The 19,232-nt window shown below is 53.8% G+C and overlaps 1 protein-coding gene across 11 annotated transcripts in view; it reads left to right on the forward strand.

Annotated features, from left to right (window-relative positions):
• Positions 1–19,232, forward strand: part of Iqsec1 (IQ motif and Sec7 domain ArfGEF 1) — a 334,707-nt gene that overhangs the window by 293,716 nt on the left and 21,759 nt on the right. For 9 of the 11 annotated variants that reach the window (XM_036182942.1, XM_036182943.1, XM_036182936.1 and 6 more), the window contains 2 exons: positions 6,226–6,517; positions 10,198–11,444. In XM_036182942.1, coding sequence (XP_036038835.1) covers positions 6,226–6,517; positions 10,198–11,444 — 1,539 coding nt within the window. Of the gene's footprint in view, positions 1–2,933; positions 3,222–6,225; positions 6,518–10,197; positions 11,445–19,232 lie in introns of those variants that run through there. The other 2 variants (XM_036182940.1, XM_036182945.1) reach the window with 2 other exon arrangements.

A 19,232-nucleotide genomic window follows, 5' to 3' on the forward strand; every position in this document is an offset into this window, starting at 1 on the left:
TTCAAGTCTCCTAGACAGTGAATGGGGACCGAAGTAACCCCACCCACTTCACAGTGTTGCCCACTGGCCCGGTTACTAGTAAAGCCCTCTTCGATGCTGATCGTTATTGCTTCTAGCGTGTCACTAGCCGCAAAGGGTATGTGGGTATGTTTGGAGAGAAATCTCTTTCCACCGGATCTCTGACCCAGCTTGCAGTAATTTGGGTCTGACCCACAGGGTCTGTCTCTTATGTCAGCTAGGATCAGATGTAGGGAATCTATGTGGAACCCTGCTGAAGCTCCACCCAAGATCAGTAGGAGGGAGTCAGTGATAGATTAGCAATGTCTGCAGGGGCTGGAGGAGGGAAAATGAAAGGTCTGCCACCTCTAGCCTAGCCCTAGGATGCAGAGGCTTCTGCTGTGATCTGACAGCTGCACTGGGGCTATTTTTACTCCTGGCTTTCTGTTGAGCACGGCGCCGGGCCTCCTTAGCTGTGTGACGGCATCAGGTCACATCAATCTTACAGTCAGCTGAAACATCTCCAGGTCTCTTCACAAGAACAGCTGTCAGGTCAGATCTTCCACATCTTGACATTACTTCCCTTGTGTGGGCATAAAAGTAATTGCAGTCAGTCCATTTTAGGTGGGCATCTAGTTTTATTTCTAATCTTGCGTGCTTAGACACCATAGGGGTGAGAAAATCTTTGTATCTACCCTTTTGCGTGCTGGTCTTCTTGGCTTAGCATGTGCCTAGAAGAAGGATTGTTGAACCAGGAAGGTCTGAGACACGTGACAGGCAGCAACCACCTAACTGCCATAGAATAGAACAGTTAGGAACTGTCAGGGATGTGCCTGTAGTCTAGGAGTCTGGAAGAGCCATGGTGGATTAAGGGGTATCATTGAAGACATACTTTGGGGTGTTCAGTCCTGTCTGACAGACCTGGATTTAGGGAGAAATTTCCCCAGAGAGCTGAACCTGGGATGGAGGGAGGGTAAGAAACAGAACCAGGGCTCAAGAGGCTGGAGGAAGTGCCAGGTCAGGATGTAGAGCCTGGTGTGGCTGTTGCCAACCCAGAGTCCTGGATGGAGACTAACATAAAGAACACTTCTCCACTTACAGCATGACAATGCCCTAGGAAATATATTCTAAGTGGAAATATTATAAGTTGATGTGTTGGCTCTCCCACAGACTCACTGCACCGTAAAAATCTCAATGCAAAAAGTCTCAGGACACTGTGAGCCTCTGCGGCTATTTTGTAGTAGGGGACAGTTCTTGCAGCCCCCTCTCTTCAAAGAACATGCAGTGGAGTGGAATCAACCTCATGAAGAAGCTCTGGGAGGATGGATGCCACAGAGAAAAGTCATCCTGGGTCCCTCCCTGGATGTCCAGGTTCCATCAAAGTAGACGGTACAGCCCTGCTCATGCCTGCCCTAGAAGTGGGCCTAAGAGTGTCTTTGCTCAGTGGCTTGGTGGCATGGGCCTTTCTGCTTAGAAAGGTTATCTTTTCCCCTCTCAAATCAGAAATGCCCCAAATAAAGAAAAGCCTCTGTTGGTGTCTGACATGGTCTGGCTTTGAATTTGTACAGCAGAGCCCCGTGTCTTATGGGGGGGGGGGGGTAGAGCAGGATCTAGGCTTTTTTCTTAATTACATTACATTTATTTTCTTTTACATGTGTGCGCGCGTGCGTGCGTGCGTGCGTGCGTGCGTGTGTGTGTGTGTGTACGTGTAGCATGTGTATGGAGATGGGGACAACTTAAAGGAGACTAGGCTCTTCTTCCACCATATGGGTCTTGGGGATCAAACTCAGATTGTCAGCTTTGGCAGCAAGCAACCATCTCTGGTCCTGGGTGTGTTTTTTCTGGACTGTGGAAAACCCGTTCCACCGCACAGCTCCATTCATACAGACTTGACAGGTGACCCCAGCCAAATGAGGCTGGGTTGGCTCTGGAGGAGGCACTGATGAACTGTCTTTTGATGACCTCACCCTCTTCCTTCTCATAGGGCAAGCTCTGGAGAGACCTGGCCTTCTCTCCCAAGCCTATTGGCCCCAAAACTGCCCAGAGTAGTAACACAGCTCCAGAAAGCTCCTGTCTGTCCCTGACTGCTTTCATCCTAGTCCTATCCCAGAGTTCCTCCTCTTCAGGGCAGACACCCACTTTGATGTCTCACCCATGGAGACAAAGCCAGCTGGGATACATCTCTGTCCTTAGCGCCTCTGCCCTAAGCTGAGGCCTACTGGGTAGACTGCATCTCCCAGGCTTGCAGGCAGCCTAGGCCCTGCTCTCTACCCATGGCCAGGAACAATGAATGTCCTGCCTTTGAAGCTGTTCTTGGGCCAGACAAGAAAAGACTGAATCCCTCTGGCCACTGCCCATCCACCCTGGGCTTGAGGGACAGGGACAGCACCACAAGCCGAGCCGAGCCTGCTCTTCCCTGCCTGAGCTCCCTGTGGGTCTGTGCAGCCTGTCGACCACCAAGGAGCTCCAGGCTCTGCTCCAGGGATGCTGGTGACTGCTGTCTTCTCCACCTTCTGATTCAGGGATCAGCTGGTTTGAAATCCCCTACAAAAGGCACAGGCTGTATTTCCTCCAGTTCAGTACACACAGATCCAGCCCCTGACCAGAACATGTGTTCATTTGAGGGGCATACATCTCTGTGTTGGCTGACCCACCTGAGTGAAGTGGGGCCCAGCTTTGGTGTCAGAGAGCCTTGGGTGGGCTTTCCCAGCGGAGGCTGCTGTTCTGTACCCTGGATGGCCCAATTCTAATGGTCTATTCCCTCTTTCTCGTGACAGTTGGTTGAAGTTCTGAGCATTTAATGGAAAGTGCTGTTCAAGTTTCAGCAAAAAGTGAGAGAATTTTCAGATCTAACATTCCCTCACTGGGGAATTTCAGACCCACCCCCCGCCCCTCTCGACCACATTCCTCCGGCCGGACTTGCGCTACGCCAGGCAGGCGGCAGCCGGAGGGTAGCACAAGGCTGGTGTTTGGACTTCGGGACGTAGGGCTGAGTGAACCCACAGGAGCAAGCCGGAGGGACTGGCGAGGGCGCGTGGCTAGCGGACAGGTTGTGTGGGGGATCGGCCCCGGGGTCCGGCGGCCGTGGGGGCAGTCGCGGGCGCGCGGCTCGGCCTGGGTCCCCGGGCGCCGGTCCGGGCCGCTCCCGCGGCGGCCGTCATGTGGTGCCTGCACTGCAACTCAGAGAGGACCCAATCCCTGCTGGAGCTGGAGCTTGACAGCGGGTAAGGCCGGCCAAGCAAGAGCGGAGGAAAGTGGGCCCCAGCCGGGGCGGGGTCGCCAGTGGTGGGGATCCTGTGTGCCAGAGGGGGGCTGCGGGGATGGGTGTGACTGTCAAGGCAGAGCGTCGGGCCTGCCTGCCAGAAGCGGGTCTGTGTTAGGATGTGTAAGGAAAGAAGTGGGTTGTGGGCACAGGAGTTCTGTGGGGATGAGTGGGAAACTAGATTCGGTGCGCGTGTGAAGGGCAAGACAACAAATGGCCTGTAGTCTATGTCAGGAAGGGTACCCAGCTCTGCCTGTGTCTTGTATCTGATTTCAGTGCACAGGGTGCCAGGGATCTCTCCCTACAAGTCTGATTGTTGGAGACCCTGGGTCTGTCTGCATTTATGTATCCACTCTGTCGGGGAGATTCCAGCAAGGATGTAGGGGTGTGTGTGTGTGTGTGTGTGTGTGTGTGTGTGTAAACACGGCACACCTGGCAGGCCACCTGGGTGGGTGCTGGGGTGCCTGGAGTTTGTGTTGCTGCTGTTTTTGACCAAGTACAGATGTGAGTGGGGCTGCTAGCTGGGACTGTGGGTGTTGTTTACCTGCTGGAGTGAAGCTTGTGCCTGGTCCAGGAAAGAGTCTGATGGTTCAGAGAAGCTGGCTACTCTTGGTTTTAGGGGTCTGTGGGAGGCTGTCTGAGTACCCTAGGCCTGTGTTTATGAAGAGAGAAAGAGAGAGAGAGAGAGACTGTGTGTGTATGTGCTAGGAATATTGATTTCCTCTTGCTCGGCAGCACAGCTGCCCCTGAGCTGTTTTCAGGCCCCTCCATGAGCAGGGGTGTGGGGCTGAGGGGATTTGTTGACAAATGGACTGGGCCTCCCTGGGGGAAACCCACCTGGAGCCCTTTAATCTTTCATTTCAAAATTTCCCAAAGCCTGCCTGGCAGTTGCAATGAAAACATGAATGTATTCTGCAGTACCCGGTCCCCACCCCAAGCATGGGGTTCTGGCCTGAAGCTTCATGTGGGGCTGTAGGAAGGGGGGCCATTTCCTAAGACCCAGTACTTCCAGCATCTGAGGCAGAGGCCAGGCAAGCTGCAGCTGCACAGCCATCTGCCTAGAATTGGGGGCTTCATTTGGGATCGGAGGTTACAATCAGATCCCACAGGTGGTCAACACCCTGCACACTTCCACCCTCACTGGACCCAAAGGACACTGGTGGGTGTACAGGGGCAACATGGGGTCAGGTGGCTCTGTGTTACCCAAAGAGCCTTGAAGGGTGGTGGGTAGTTCCTGGACTAAGTTACTAATACTACTGAAAAGAAAACTATAGACAGAGCCAGGCAAAGCATGCCTCCCAGCTCCTCATCCAGGTCCTCAAAGAATTACTGCCATACCTTAGCCACTGGGGCATGTTGGGAGGTTCTATGGCCTGTCCCTGGAGGCCAGAAAGCAGACGCTGAGATTTGCATCTGTCCCTGGTGCAGAGTGGTCCAAGTCCAAGAGGAGGCAGCCTTGGCCCGGCCTGCTTCAGGCTCCCTTCCACGAGCCCCACCCTGGGGACCCCCTGGAGTCTGTGTTCTCTCCCTGGAGAACAAACAACAGGACTAGCAGAACTGGGCAGGGGCAGCCTGTCTGCCAGGCTGCTTAGCGCAAGACGTTCCTCATTGGTCTGAAGAGGGGACATTTTGGAAAGGACTACAGCCTGGGTGGGGCCCTTGCTCTTTTCTCTCTGTGCCCATTCTAGAGACCCTCCGCCCTGCCCCAGGGATCACAGGCCCTTTAAAGTTCCTGCCAGCGCCCAAGTGTCTGGTGGCACAGGCACAGGGAGCCTGGCAAAGGAAGAGGGCTGTGTTAGAGACTCTTCAGTCAGTGTCTCCTTCTTCTCCCATCCCTCACTGAAAAGCAACTGTAGAGGAAATGAGTGTCTGTGCAGAATAGAATGTTCCAGGCCCAGGGCTGGGATGAGTCAACAGCCAGTCCCGCTGTCCCCACTAATTGGCCTTGCTCCTGCTTGGCATGAAGGAACTCTATGGAGCAAAAGGCAGTGAGGTGGAAGGGAACCATTTCCTGCCTGTGGTACCTGGGACAGTGTTTACATGGGCCTCACTATCCTCACCTGTACAGGGAGTTACAGTTCCTCCTTGCAGGGAATGTTAAAATTTAAAATATTTGTGCAACATTGTGCTTGCTTCTAAGCCTGCCATGACAAATACCAGAGGTGGACCTCACCCACAGGCCTTCATTATCTGCAGGCTCTGGAGGCTGCCAGTCTGCAGTGGAGGTGTGGCCTGGCTGTCTTCTCCTGAGCCTCTCTCTTTGGTGTGCCGCCTTCTCCTCATGTGTTCAGTCTTCCCCAATACAGTTGTATCCTGCATTCCCCTTCTTAGAAGGATACCAGTTCAGTTATACTAGAATCCACCCTAATGTCTTTCATTTTGATGATCCTGTTTCCAGGGAGCTAGAGAGATAGCTCAGCTGTTAAAAGCACTTGCTCTTGCAGAGGACCGGGATTCAGTTCCCAGCACCCCACGTGGTAGCTCACAACTGTCTCTAACTCCAGTTCCAGGAGATACACATTCTTCTGACCTCTGTAAGCACAGATACATATATACATTCAGACAAAACTATACATATCAAAGAAAGAAAAATTAATTTTAAAAGAGTCTGTTTCCAAATATAGTCCTGGGGACATGGGGGTACAGGTGGCAGGAGAGGTAGTGAACTTAGTTTTTCAAAACACAGTGAGTACTTAGCCCGGGAGGCTCTGTTCTAAGTGCTGGGGCCATCAGCACCACAGTGGGTCAAAACTTCTGTCTTGGGAGGACTGATGCTTGGTTAAGAAGCCATCCCCATCAGAACAGTATGCCAGATGTTAGAACATGGAAGTCGTTCAGAAGCTCCAGGAAGATGCAGAGCAGAGGGCTCTGCAGGGTCCCTGCTGCCTGGGGGCACTGCTCCTTGTCCTTCTCCCCAAGTTTTGCTTTTCTCTTTAGCATGTGTCTCTCATCTCTCTCCTCTGCAGTGTTGAGGGCGAGGCCCCCAGCAGTGAGACTGGCACATCGCTGGACAGCCCCTCAGCCTACCACCAGGGTCCCCTGGTACCTGGTTCCAGCCTGAGCCCAGATCACTACGAGCACACATCAGTGGGTGCCTATGGGCTATACGCAGGGCCAGGACCACAGCAGCGCACACGGAGGCCCCGGTTGCAGCACTCGACCTCCGTCCTGCGCAAGCAGGCTGAGGAGGAGGCCATCAAGCGCTCTCGGTCACTGTCTGAGAGCTATGAGCTCTCTTCAGATCTGCAAGACAAGCAGGTAGGTAGCAGGGGCCCCTGCCCACAATGCATGGCCTCCCAAGTGACACAAGGCCTCAGTTGCCAGATGTTCTTTGTGATGGGTTCCAGACCAGCTGGGGTACACATCTGAGGATGACAGGAGCCCTACCTGTACTTTTCCCAGAGCCTTTCCCAGCCCAGCTCTGCTGAAATGTGGGAAGAGATTTACACTGATGGCCAGGGGCACTGACATCCTTTCTAGGGACTTAGACTGCTCTTCAGATGTTGCCTTTGTAGGTTTCCGTATCCCTCACTGCTAGGACCTGGGGCCTATGTTGGGTATCTGAGTGTTGTGGCCCAGCACCACCAGGCCACAGGTTGCCAAGGTGGCCATGGAGGTTCTTAGGGCCCAAGAAAGGCCTGAGGGAGGGAGGCTACTTATTATATCCCCCTATGTCTTGTGGCTCCACAGACTCTAGAGGAAGTCTCTATTGAATGCTGCAGCTCTTCCTTGGGCCTCAAACCCAGGGTTAGGCGGCCTTGGCGCACTTTTGGGGTTGTTGGGAGCAGAAGAGAGCCTCACAATGCAGGTGCCTAGCAGAGAACTGGTGTGGGAGTGAATGCCTGCTGTTTGACTGTGTCTCTGGGCAATGCCAGGTTTCAGGAGATCTCTGAGTGTGTGGATGTGTAGGGACAAGCAGAGCATCTGGCTGGCATTCCATAGCTCTGGCCTTGTGCTTTGGGCAGGCTCCCGTGTCTCCCAAGCAGTCCCTCAGCCATGGATTGACACCAGGACCCCTCCCCAGAGCCCACAGATGTGCTGGCCACTTTGTTCCGTTTGTTCTCCACAGGCCTCAGTCCTTGAAGGAACCCATGTCTAGGCTTACACACAGCCTCATCTTCCTGAGGGCATGGTGGGGTGCACTCAGGGTGGATCTTCTCCCTTGGCAGACAGCCCTCAGTCTTGACCTCTCATACCTGGGGTGATGTTTTGTGACATAGGATGGCCCTGCCCGCCTCTGCACACATGCTTTATCCTTCTTGTTAGTGGAGACCCACAAGAGGCCTAGTATCAGATATTCCCCCACAGCTGGACCTTGATTCCTTTGCCAGGCCAGCAGCAAGCGGAACCTCTACTGAGTTTCTCAGCTGTGCAGAGATCCAGAGTGATCCCTGAAGAGTTCGTTGTAAAAGTCATCTGCACAGGACCATGAAATAGAATTGGGCAAGGTTGAGGCGGCATGTAGGGATGATTACATGCCACAAATATGCAGCTGTTCACCTTCATTCCACCCATAGCTGAATTTCCCCTGGTGCCAGATAATGGGATAGGGACAGCCTGCAAGATGAGACTGCTGCACCTGAGTGACATTCCTAGACAGTGGATGGACAAGCACTGTCACTGCAGGAAATGACACAGATCCTGGGGGTCATAATTCTGGAAGAAGAAGGAGAGGGACTGAGTGTTGGTTGCATCAGATGACGGTGACTGGCCTGAAAACTGGCCATTTGGAGAAGAGCTAACAGTATATGCCAAGGCCTTGGGACAAGGATGACCTCGGTGTGTGAGAGACAGAAAAGGAGGCAGGGAAGAGTTGGCACAGAGACGAGAGGAGTCAGCATTAGCAGCCATGAAGTAGTCCATGCTGCCTGAGCTTCCTGGCCAGCAAGGCAAAAGAGGGAGTAGGGTAGATTACATGAGAATTGTGAGGGAAGGTGGGAGTCTCATCTTAGTGAAATCCAACCCTCCACGCCTTCTCCTTCCTCATCCCTGAAAGCCAGAGGCCTGCATGGGGATCAGGGAATGACCTCAAGTCACTGAGTGGTGGCAGGCGTGCTTTGTGGAAGAAAATTCCTCTGGATCCTCCTCATGCACGTTGCTTTGAGATAATCCTCAGCAATAAGGGTGTGAGGCCTGGCCCTGAGGCAGGTTTCCCTGCCACTGACTGTAAAGCCTGGCTACTAGCTTCCCTTACATCATCTAAGAGCAGAGGTAGTGGAGTCCCTCATCTCAGTACAGTAAGTACTGTGTGAGGGTGTGGTCCACTCCCTGGCATCCCATGGGTAGCAAATGTTAGTTGCTTTTCCCTCCCCTGGGTCCCAGAAGAGCTATAGATGGGGCCTCATGTCACTTCCAGACCATAAGGCAGGATAGCCGTGGTTGAGTTCAGGAGCGAGAGAGAATGGAGTTGGGTCAACCAGTGCCCACTTAGGGAGGGGCAGAGAGGAGCTTTCTTGGTGACTCATCACAGAGCCCATTTCTGCCCTCCTAATGAACCATCATTCAACACAATGCACACAGACTTAGGGGGAACTTGGAGAGCAGGATAGACCCTTGTCCCCAAGGTCCAGGGCATCAAGGAAGGCCCTGGAATAAGCTCTGGTGACTCTGGTATCTCTGAAGCCCTTGGCAGGGACTCCAGGCCAAGGCCTTCTTAGGAGGGGATTGAAGGAAAGAAGGTGGCTTCCCAGGTTCGGCTTTTGTCCCTTCCTAACCCTGAGCTTTTTGACCACTCAGCCAGTAGTAGTTTTGCTTGTTGATGTGGCAGTACAGGCATCTCTGGATGGCAGGGAAAGACCCCCCCCCCCCAGAGCCTCCTGGGGAGCTGCTTCCTGGTAGCCCTGAGATGGTATGCAGAAGGGCCTCTCCCAGGCTTGGGCCACAGCCCTGGCTTTGCTCAGTGTCTTTGGTGTTGTGTATCAAACTCTGCGTCTTTTTAACCTCGCACATTCTCTGCTCCCGGAGCAGGAACCTGTGTGTCTCCCTTTGGCATTGCCATGCCTGATGAGATGCTGGCTCTAATAGTGCAGGCATGTGGAGTCAGGATTTCACCTGGTCCTGGGAACCTGAACCCTCTCCTCATCCCTACAAAATACAGCCCTGCCCCAGCAGCCAGAGACAAATTGCTGATTCCTGCAGACCAGGCTGTAGCTGAGTGTGTTTCCTACTCACCCAGGATCCAGACTCAGGATTAGCCCTCAGGCTGGGCAGACTGCATGGCCTGAGATTTCAGGAGGCCGTGGGTCCCTCTTGAGAGCTGTTGAGCTGAGGTGCCCAAGAGCTTGCCCAGCACCCCTCCCAACTCCCAACTCCCAACTCATGGAGCCAAACGGCAAAGAGGGAGAGCCAGCCTTGCCAAGTCTTCCTTAGGCCTCAGCTCAGCCTTCTGTATAGCAAGGACAGAGACCTCACAGCTGCAACTGCTACCTAGGCATGGGGCTGAAGTCTTCATCCAGCTGTCCCTGGCCTGTGCCTTCCATCGCTGTGAGCTTACTGGAGCACTAGAAAGCGGGCCCTACTGCAGTCCTACATCACAGTTAAGGAAATGGGGAACTTCATGGTTCCAAGGCTCAGCCAGAGGTGATGAGACCAGAGCCAAGGTGAAGCCAGGCCCTCTGACTAGGTCCTGACCTGCTCATGCCTCAGGTTCCCCAGCTCTGGGGTCACATCTGTAGATAATAATATCCTTAGAAAACCTCCAGGGCCCATAGCTTCTGTGGCCAGAGGTATTGGGATTCTCAGCACATGTGTGCACCACCTTTATCCTGTCTTGGCATTTATTTGTCCCCTTTGACACTGAAAACATGCAGCAATCTCAAGCAGCTTGGGGATGTGGTGAGACCATCCCAGGTTACATCCCTCTGGAGCATAGCAAAGGGTAGATGTCTATTTCTGTACCATCATACAGGGCCCACATTCTCCTCTCCTTACCCCCCCAGGTGGAAATGCTAGAACGCAAGTATGGGGGACGCCTCGTGACCCGCCATGCAGCCCGCACCATCCAGACGGCCTTCCGCCAGTACCAAATGAACAAGAACTTTGAGCGCCTGCGCAGCTCCATGTCGGAGAACCGCATGTCACGCCGTATTGTGCTGTCCAACATGAGGATGCAGTTCTCCTTCGAGGGCCCCGAGAAGGTGCACAGCTCCTACTTTGAGGGCAAGCAAGTCTCTGTGACCAATGATGGCTCCCAGCTGGGGGCCCTGGTGCCATCAGAATGTGGAGACCTTAGCGACCCAGCCCTCAAGTCTCCAGCACCCTCCAGTGACTTTGCAGACGCCATCACGGAACTGGAGGATGCGTTCTCCCGGCAGGTGAAGTCCCTGGCTGAGTCCATCGATGATGCCCTCAACTGCCGCAGCCTACACAGTGAGGAGGTACCAGCCCCAGACACAGCACGGGCCCGGGACACTGAGCCCAAGCAGAGCCTGCATGGCATGGACCACCGCAAATTGGATGAGATGACAGCCTCGTATAGTGATGTCACCCTCTACATTGATGAGGAGGAGCTGTCACCCCCTCTTCCACTCTCACAGGCTGGGGATCGGCCTTCCAGCACAGAGTCGGACCTGCGGCTAAGAGCTGGGGGTACAGCCCAGGACTACTGGGCCTTGGCCCACAAGGAGGACAAGGCTGACACAGACACGAGCTGCCGAAGCACACCATCACTGGAGCGGCCAGAACCACGGCTGCGAGTGGAGCACCTTCCCCTGCTTACCATTGAACCACCCAGTGACAGCTCTGTGGAACTCAGTGACCGCTCAGATCGAAGCTCACTCAAGAGGCAGAGTGCCTATGAGCGCAGCCTCGGTGGACAGCAAGGCAGCCCCAAGCATGGCCCCCACGGTGGCCCCCCCAAAGGCCTCCCCCGGGAGGAGCCTGAGTTGCGGCCTCGGCCCCCCAGACCTCTCGAGAGCCACCTGGCCATCAATGGTTCAGCCAACCGGCAGAGCAAGTCTGAGTCTGACTACTCAGATGGGGACAATGATAGCATCAACAGCACATCCAACTCCAACGACACCATAAACTGCAGCTCTGAGTCCTCCTCTCGGGACAGCCTGCGGGAACAGACACTCAGCAAGCAGACATACCACAAGGAGACCCGCAACAGCTGGGACTCGCCAGCCTTCAGCAATGATGTCATCCGTAAGAGACATTACCGCATTGGCCTGAATCTCTTCAACAAGTGAGTCCCCTTTCATGCATGGAAGACAGACCCACATGGCCTTGGTAGTCACAACCCTGGGCCCAGGCAGAGAAGGCAAGAGGCAGATTCACCTTCCTTCCTGCTGTGAGCCTCTGAGCACATCCCCACTGAGGCAGAAGTTTCAGGCAGTCTTTGTAAGGTCAAGGCAGGATGCTGCACCATGTTTATGGTCAGAGCAGCTTTGATCCTGGGAGATCCAGCTCCTCCAAGGGCCATTTGTGGAGATGGCAGGTGTTCCTGGACTAGACAGCAGAATGGGGACTTTTCTGTGGTAAATCCCTGCCCATCATGCCCACCCATGTGTCCCCATAGCTGGCTCAGCCTCAAATGCCAGGTTCAGGGCCGATATGAAGCGCAAAGGTCTTGGAATGAGCCAGTGGCAGGTTTGTATCTGTAGGCTACAGCTGACAGAACAGTAGACTGGGCCATTTCAGTGGCTGCTCTGGAGGGGCTCAGGGAAGGTGCAGCTGGGCGGTCCTGAGAGCCAAGCCGTGGTAAGAGATGGATATTTAAAGTAAACTATTCTTAGCAGGGTCAAAAATAGCATGGGAAGTGGGGAGGGCCAAGCACACCCTCAGAGGAGACCTTGGCCGCTCTTGTTTAACCTGAGATTTCACATTTCCTTCCCTGGGGATTCTGGGATTTGGGGTCATCAGACGCCAGCCTGGTGTGGTCTCCCTGGGGGCTGTGGACCTGGAAAGCATGTGACTTAGCCTGCCTGCTGGTTGCAAGCATACACCTTAGGAGTTTCCCAGAAGGGCCACAGGAGGGTAGTGGGGCACAGTGGGGGCCAGCCACATCTGAGCCACACCTCGCTGCTCCCTGCTGCTCCTCTAAGACTAGGATGGTGTGATTCTGAACATCCCTAGCAGTGCAGATGGACTGGGACAACAGAGGGACCTGGTGGGGAGGGTGTGGCATATAGCTACAGGTCACTGGTGAGTGTGTCCTGCTTAGTCCCCGTGCCCTCCATTGGCCTTGCTACTCCTACACACTGCCCTGCTCCAGGACTGCCCCTCAGCCCGGGCTGGAGTAACGGGTTACAGCAGAGTGGGTGGTGGAGGCCTCCAGTAGGGTACAGAAGGCAAAGGGAAACAATCTCCTTGACCAACCAGCTTCGGCTTTTGTAGATTCTTTCTCCATCGATCATCACTTAACGCACAAATGTATCCTGCCTCACAGCAAAAGCCTTACAGTTCAGGATGTGTCCTCTTTGACTGTGGGAGCCTCTCCATTGTGTGTGTGCATGTGTGTGCAAATGCACATGTGAAAGAGAAAGATCGTGCTTGTTTAGGGGCATGCATGTGGGGACCAGGGCTGATGTCAGGTGTCATCTTTTATTGTCCACCTTACTTTTTGAGATGGAATCTCTAATCCTGAAAGTCAGTGATTCAGCTAGGCAGGCTGCCTGGCCAGTGAGCCCCAGAGTCCTCTGGCTCCACCTCCCCAGCACCGGGATGGTAGGCTTTGAGTGCTGGGTCAAACTTGGGTCCCTATCATTGCACAGCAAGCTCTTGATGACTGAACCCAAGCCCACCCAGGTCTTTTTCCCTGTGGACCTACTGTGTGTTTTCCACGTCTGTAAAACAGGGCTGGTGCTGACGACACCTCCTTCCAGACTCTAAGAATGCAAGGTTGGTATGTGCAGAGTACAAGGACAAACATATGTGGTGGTGTTACTTGACCTGGTTCTCATCACTTGTGGCCTGGGCTAGATGACTTCAACCTAGGACCTCCCAGTCAGTGGTTGGCTGTTGAAGGTCTCGCTTGCCGGAGATAACAGACCTTCTTTCCTGTGTACCACATGGGGTACGCCCCAGCATGGTCCTCTGAAGGTTAGTCGGCCTGTTGCTTCAGCCTCTTCATGTCTCTGGAAACATGACACTGTGTGTGGACTGCCCCAGCGCCTTCTCAGGGTGACGGCTGAGTGGAATTGTAGGCTCCTGGGTAGAGACTTTCTTTGGCATCAGAGCCGCCAAGTTCATATTGAAAAGGGGCTGTGCCTGTTTCCCACCCCTGGACCTGACAGTGCTTGCTCCCCGCCCACACCATTCCGTAGTGCCCTGCTTCCTGCGGGCAGAGCATGGGTTATGTCACCGTAACTCGTGTTTTCTGCTAGCACTTCGCTGTTTCGTCTATAACACACCTTGCGGGTTATTTGCCCATTTCTTCACTGACACTTTTTTTTTAGTGAATTTAGGACCACTGGCGAGTACTTCCCTTTTGAGACAGGATCTCACAAAACTGCCCAGGTCGACCTGGAACTCACACTGTACAGCCCTAGCAGGCCTTGAACTTAGGACCCTCCTGCCTCAGCCTCCTGATGCTCAGTGTTTGTCCCTTGAGGATCTGTCATCATGAGGCCTTCTTAAGGATGACTTTGAGAATTACAAGTATGTCCCCCGCTGGCTCCGTGTCTTTCTTGTCTTTTTATTATGTGGATATAATTTGAACACAATGAAAAGGACCCCGCGAAGCATCTAATTAGCTTTAGCTGCATTGCTCTTATCTGATGGACGGGTTTAATTTCACTTAGTGCAGCCACTAGTGCCTTTGTGTTTGAACTGCCTTTTCTTTCTACATTTTGTTTTCTGTTCTAATAATTGTTTTTCCCTGCTGGGGACCGAACCCAGGGCCTTGCAAAGGCTAGACAAGTGCTCACAACTGAGCCAAATGCCAACCCTTACTATAGGTCTAACCATTACACTTTCATACACCTGCTGTGCATGTGTGTGTGTGTGTGTGTGTGTGTGTGTGTGTGTGTGTGTGTGTGTGTGTGAGTGTGCAGGTGCCAGTACACCTGTGTGTGCCCATGCATATATGTGTGTAAATGCCATCTCCCCAACCGCTCATGTGTCATGGTATTAAGACAAGGACCTCTCCATTGTCACATCCTTCACAGGTAGCTGTTCCTTGGGAATTTTAGAATCAGCTCATTGAGATCCTTCAGTGGACACTGGAGCCACCTCCAGATCAGAGGTGAATTTGGAGAGATGGCCCCTTTACACTGCCAGACACAGGACTGGAGGGCCCAACCTAGGGGCGTGCATTAATTAAAACTAATGAAAATTAACTTGGCTCTCCAGAGGTTACTAGAGACCAGGGTAAGTGCATAGCTGTGAAACAGGCCAGGCCAGCCGAGCCCAAAGGGGCAAAACTGCAGCAGCTCTGGTTCTGAGAGATCTAGCTGGTAGCCACGGCAGGAGCCAATAAGGTTCCATGTGGAAAGACACCAAGGCCCTGGCTGGTTCCCAGCTTAGCCCCTAACAGACACCCAGCCTCAGTTTCCTCCTTCACTCTGATCATGATGCCAGGTCAGGGAACATTAGGAATTCTGCGAGAAGCCATGTTGCTGTAACTTTGCCAGTCAAACAAGCTGGACCTCTTTGCCAGTCTTAAAGCCTTTTGGTCCGTTTCTAAAGCTCTTCCATAGATGTGGGGAAGAGCTCTAGTGCTCAGAACTGTGGCCTGGGCTGGAGTGTAGCTGCTTTGCCCTAGGCCCTGGATTTTTGAGCCAGGCCTTCCCTGGTCCTCAGCAGTTCCATGTCAGGTCCCCAGCTCAGGACTCCCCCGAGGGTCTCCAGTCTCCTGCTGTCACTACTGTCATTCCTCCAGGCCCCCTTCGCCTGCACAGCTGAGTCCCCTCCAGGACATTTAGGTCTTCTACCTCTCTGGCAAGTGATAGCTGTCTGTGCAGACCATCCCTCTTTAGGGGTCTGCAGAGGGTTGCATGGTGAGCCACAGTGAGAGAGCCAGAAAAAGAAAACGAAACAGGAGAGCTGAAAAAGTGAGGCAAGTGGTGAGGGCCTCTCTCAGGAGGCTGTGCCACCTCCAGATGTCCTCAGGCCCCAGGATGCTCAGCCCCCTGTCCAGGCCCCAGCTGCACATCTGGTAGGCAGCTCTCGGAGAGAGGGCAGGAATCCAGAAACCCCAGGCAAAAGGGGACCGACTATACCCCTGATCTACCCCAAGACCTGGAGTGTGTTCCTAGGTCTCTGAGCCTCATTTGGGCGTGGGTCCCTGCTCCCAGGACTTGGACAGGATTTGAGACAAAGGGGCGAAGGCCTGGCTGGCAGCTGCCATCCCAGGAGGTACTATGGGTGGCTGCTGTCATCATGCTCAGCTCAGCCTTTGCATTCAGACCTCCTACCACTGAAGAGGCCTTGGAGGCTCTTCTTGGCCCTGTGCAGCTGGCTGTGGGTGGGGCAGATGAGCATTCATACTCCGTAAGGTCATTTCACAGTCTCACTCTTGTCCTCACTCAGAGCCAGCCGTAGCTGCTGTTGCCACTGAGAGCTTGTAGTGGGATGACAGTGAGAGACTGGAGAGACCAGTGGAGGAAGTGGCTGCAGCAAATGTGGACTTCAGTCACACTTGCGTCTGAATCAACATGATGCCTAGGAAAGCTGGTGTAGCCAGACTTAGAGGAGGCAGGCATACCAGACCTGGAAGGGGACAGCAGGGTGGAACTGTGAGTGGGCTCACTGCTAACCTCCTGCCTGTTCAGAAAGACCTCTAGGTCCAGACGATGAGGTGGGTGAGGCAGAGAGGCAGAAGCCAACACTCTCTGATGCTGGGTCCTCGCAGTATGTACTCTAGGAAGCTGACTCTCCATTGCAGCGTCTGGGTGATGGCTCAGGGAGCTTGGGGGCTTCCTGAGGCAACAGAGTTTTTTAAAGACGCAGCACTATCTTACTGGGCACCCTGGAGCTGAGTACTTGACTCTTCTGGCCTCTCATTTTGTTGTCTCTAAAGGGAGTGGTTCCTTCACCAGGAACCCTCCTGACTCCCTACACAGCACCCCAAAAGGCCCCAGTCTCTCCAACCACTAAGTTGAAGATACATTTTGGTTGGTCCTAATCAGACCTGGCCCGTTTCCTCCTTTGTGGTCTGTACAGTTCCCGGGGACTTGACGGAAGCTTCCAGCTTGAACTTCCTGCTTCATTCTTGGCAGGTAACCCAGTCATCCCTAGGATACAAAGGCCCCTGAGAGGTCTCCCCCAGGGACCCCGGCCAGTAAATGGAACTGAGATTTAAGCCCAGGCTTCCTGTTATCTATCTGTCTCCACAGCCAGAGCCCTACCTGCCTCGCACACCAATGAGAAAACATAGTTTTGGAGGGTGGGGACTTGGTTGGCCTATGGCAGGTAGCCAAAGAGGACTTTGGCATGCCCCTCTACTTACAGTTCAGAGATCAAAGCAGGCCCTTGGCTTCCTTCCTGTAGGGAAGCCTGAATAGAGGCCACCTTGTCTGCACAGAGCAGGGATTGCCTCACTCACAGTGGGAAAGGACAGCTGGGGTGTCCATAGCATGCCTATCCAGCAAAATGGCTGTCCACCTGCATGGAGGCCAGTGTGAGGTAGTCACTCCTGCAAAGAGCTTCTTAGAGGTTGCGCTGGGCCCTGGAGCTACCCCTTATCACAGCCTGTACCCACTGTCCACCTGAGCCTCACAGTGGCTTGCAGCTCCTAGTCCTTGCTCCTCAGCCCCAGGTACTATGGCTTCTTCTGTGACATCTAGGTAGGGTCAGTCCCTCCTACCCTGGGCTTGGGTCACAAGCAGTAGTTGTCAAGGATTATGAGTCTGCCCTTCTACCTGTACTCCTGGTGACCACACACAAGCTTATACAGACACACAGATACACGTACACGTGCGCACACACACATCAGCAGAGACCAGGTCCCAAGTTGGCCCCAACCTGTTCTTCTTCTGTGCAGTGGCTAGGTGCTAGAGCGTCCCTAGCTTGGCTAGTATAGTGCCCTGGCTCTGATCTCAAACCAGCCAGGGGAAGCTTCTAAAACACAGAAACTGACTCTTAAGCATCCTGTTCCAAGCATGCAGGCCTTAGGCCCACTCATCTGCTGTCTGTCTACTCAACCTTTTCCCTCCCCTAGTCCCCAGTGCCAACTACCCTGGGACAGCCTGTAACCCTCAGCCAGCAACCCCTCCATGGGCCTCTACCTAGAGGGTATCCGTAGGCCTTGTTTAGAAAGACCCTCTCTGCTGCACTTACGGGCCTATCCCTCCATTAGGCTCCCAGCCCCCCTGGCCATGCCACCAGCCCAGTGTCCACAGCAGGCTCTATGCCTGGCACCTTGACCTGAAGAGTTTATGCCCTGGAAGATGCCACAGCCTAGCACCCTATAGAACATCCCTGCTTCTCTGGGTAGAGGAACATGTCTAGGAGCCCTGATATCATGGGCATGTGTAAAATTATGGGTGCAGGCAAAGAAGTAATAATGTGCCCAAAATTGGGGGAGAGGGGCAGAGTACCCACTGGAGTGGGGAATGGACCAGGTCATCTTGGGCTACTTCATTACCAGGACCTGACAGGCTAGCTTCAGGGACTCAGCACATCTGCAGGACACTACTGTCAAGGGACCAGAAGACACTGGTACTTGTTCTGTCTCTTATAGAAGACAGAATAGACCTCTGCCCACTGGGATAAGGGAATGTGCCTGGTCTCCCCACTTAATGATCACAGGGCTGGGTGTGTTTGGGCTGACTCTAGAGTGCACCTCACTGCTCAACAGTTCTCAATGACTATGGACAGAGGGAAAGGGAGCTACTCTGGTCCAGTGGTCCAGCCTGGCCCTAGGGGTTCCACACAACTCCAAGTGGCCTGGTGGATCCTCCAGAGCAGGACACATATCTTGAGAGTCACCTGTACAGCTATTTTCAAACTCACTGATGTCATCCTTCTGTGACAACAGGAGCTCTCTGCCAAGTGAGCCAAGGGCTCAGATTTACACAAAGACAGACAGGAAGTCAGAGGCTGAGGGCAGGAAGAAGTCTGTCTGCATCAGACGACACCCCTCTGGTCCTTTCCCTGGACCCTGAATTGCCCCCCCCCCCCCACATAGCCAGCCAGGTGTCAAAGGTAATATGCTCTGTCCTGGAGCCAGGACAGGCTATAGGCTCTGTACCTGCTGTGTCTGAACTGTATGTGCCCTGAGGTCCTAGCTAGTGAGACCACACCCTGGCAGAGGATGGGGAGGACACACTTAACCCCGTAGTACTGCCCCAGACACCTTCCCGTGGTCCTGGCTTCCCCAGCAAGTCCAGTGTGGTGTGTCTGGTGGAAATCTGGCCTCTGGCTCTGCTTCTGCAGCACAGTTTGCTCAGCATGAGGCTTCCTGGTGCTGAGTAGGTACTTCTTCCCAGGTCCTGGAAGATCCTGGTGAAGTGTCAGTAGGTAGAGACCATTTCCTGTCTTCAGCTCATCCTGCTTCCCTCCCAAGGAGGGAAAATAAGGAAACTATTTGCTGTGGGAGTGACAGTTTGGATGGGACTGTAGGAGCGGCTAATGCCCTCTGGAGCAACAGGCTGGCAAGAGGTTTGTAGTATTTCGCATCTGTTTCTGCAGTGGGCTTGGTTTCTGCATGCCTGTGTTCCCAGAAGGCTTTGGGTGCCAGCTGAGAGACTTACAATTTGGGGTTCTCAGGACTTCAGGGTACCAGCAGGAGTGGTCCTTTTGCAGTACAAGTCAGTGGGTCACTGGCAGGAGGAGCAGGAGCAGGTCCAGCAAGCCTGGAAGCAGGGGATCCTAGATCCCTGGTGGCTGAGGCAGGAATGAGTCCCCTGCTTACTAACTAGCCTTTCCTCTGGTCCTGGAGGCTGCCTCTAGGCAACTCCCTTTCCTCTCTGTGGTAGTCTTCTGTCTCTTCCCCCTCCATTGAGCTCTCACTAAATCTTCTGTTTGTCCAGCCCTGGAAGGTCTAGATAGATGGGGTGTCAGCTAGGCCCTGATTGGATGAATATGTGCA

This window comes from Onychomys torridus, chromosome 3 (assembly GCF_903995425.1).
Source record: "Onychomys torridus chromosome 3, mOncTor1.1, whole genome shotgun sequence".
NCBI classification, from domain to species: domain Eukaryota; kingdom Metazoa; phylum Chordata; class Mammalia; order Rodentia; family Cricetidae; genus Onychomys; species Onychomys torridus.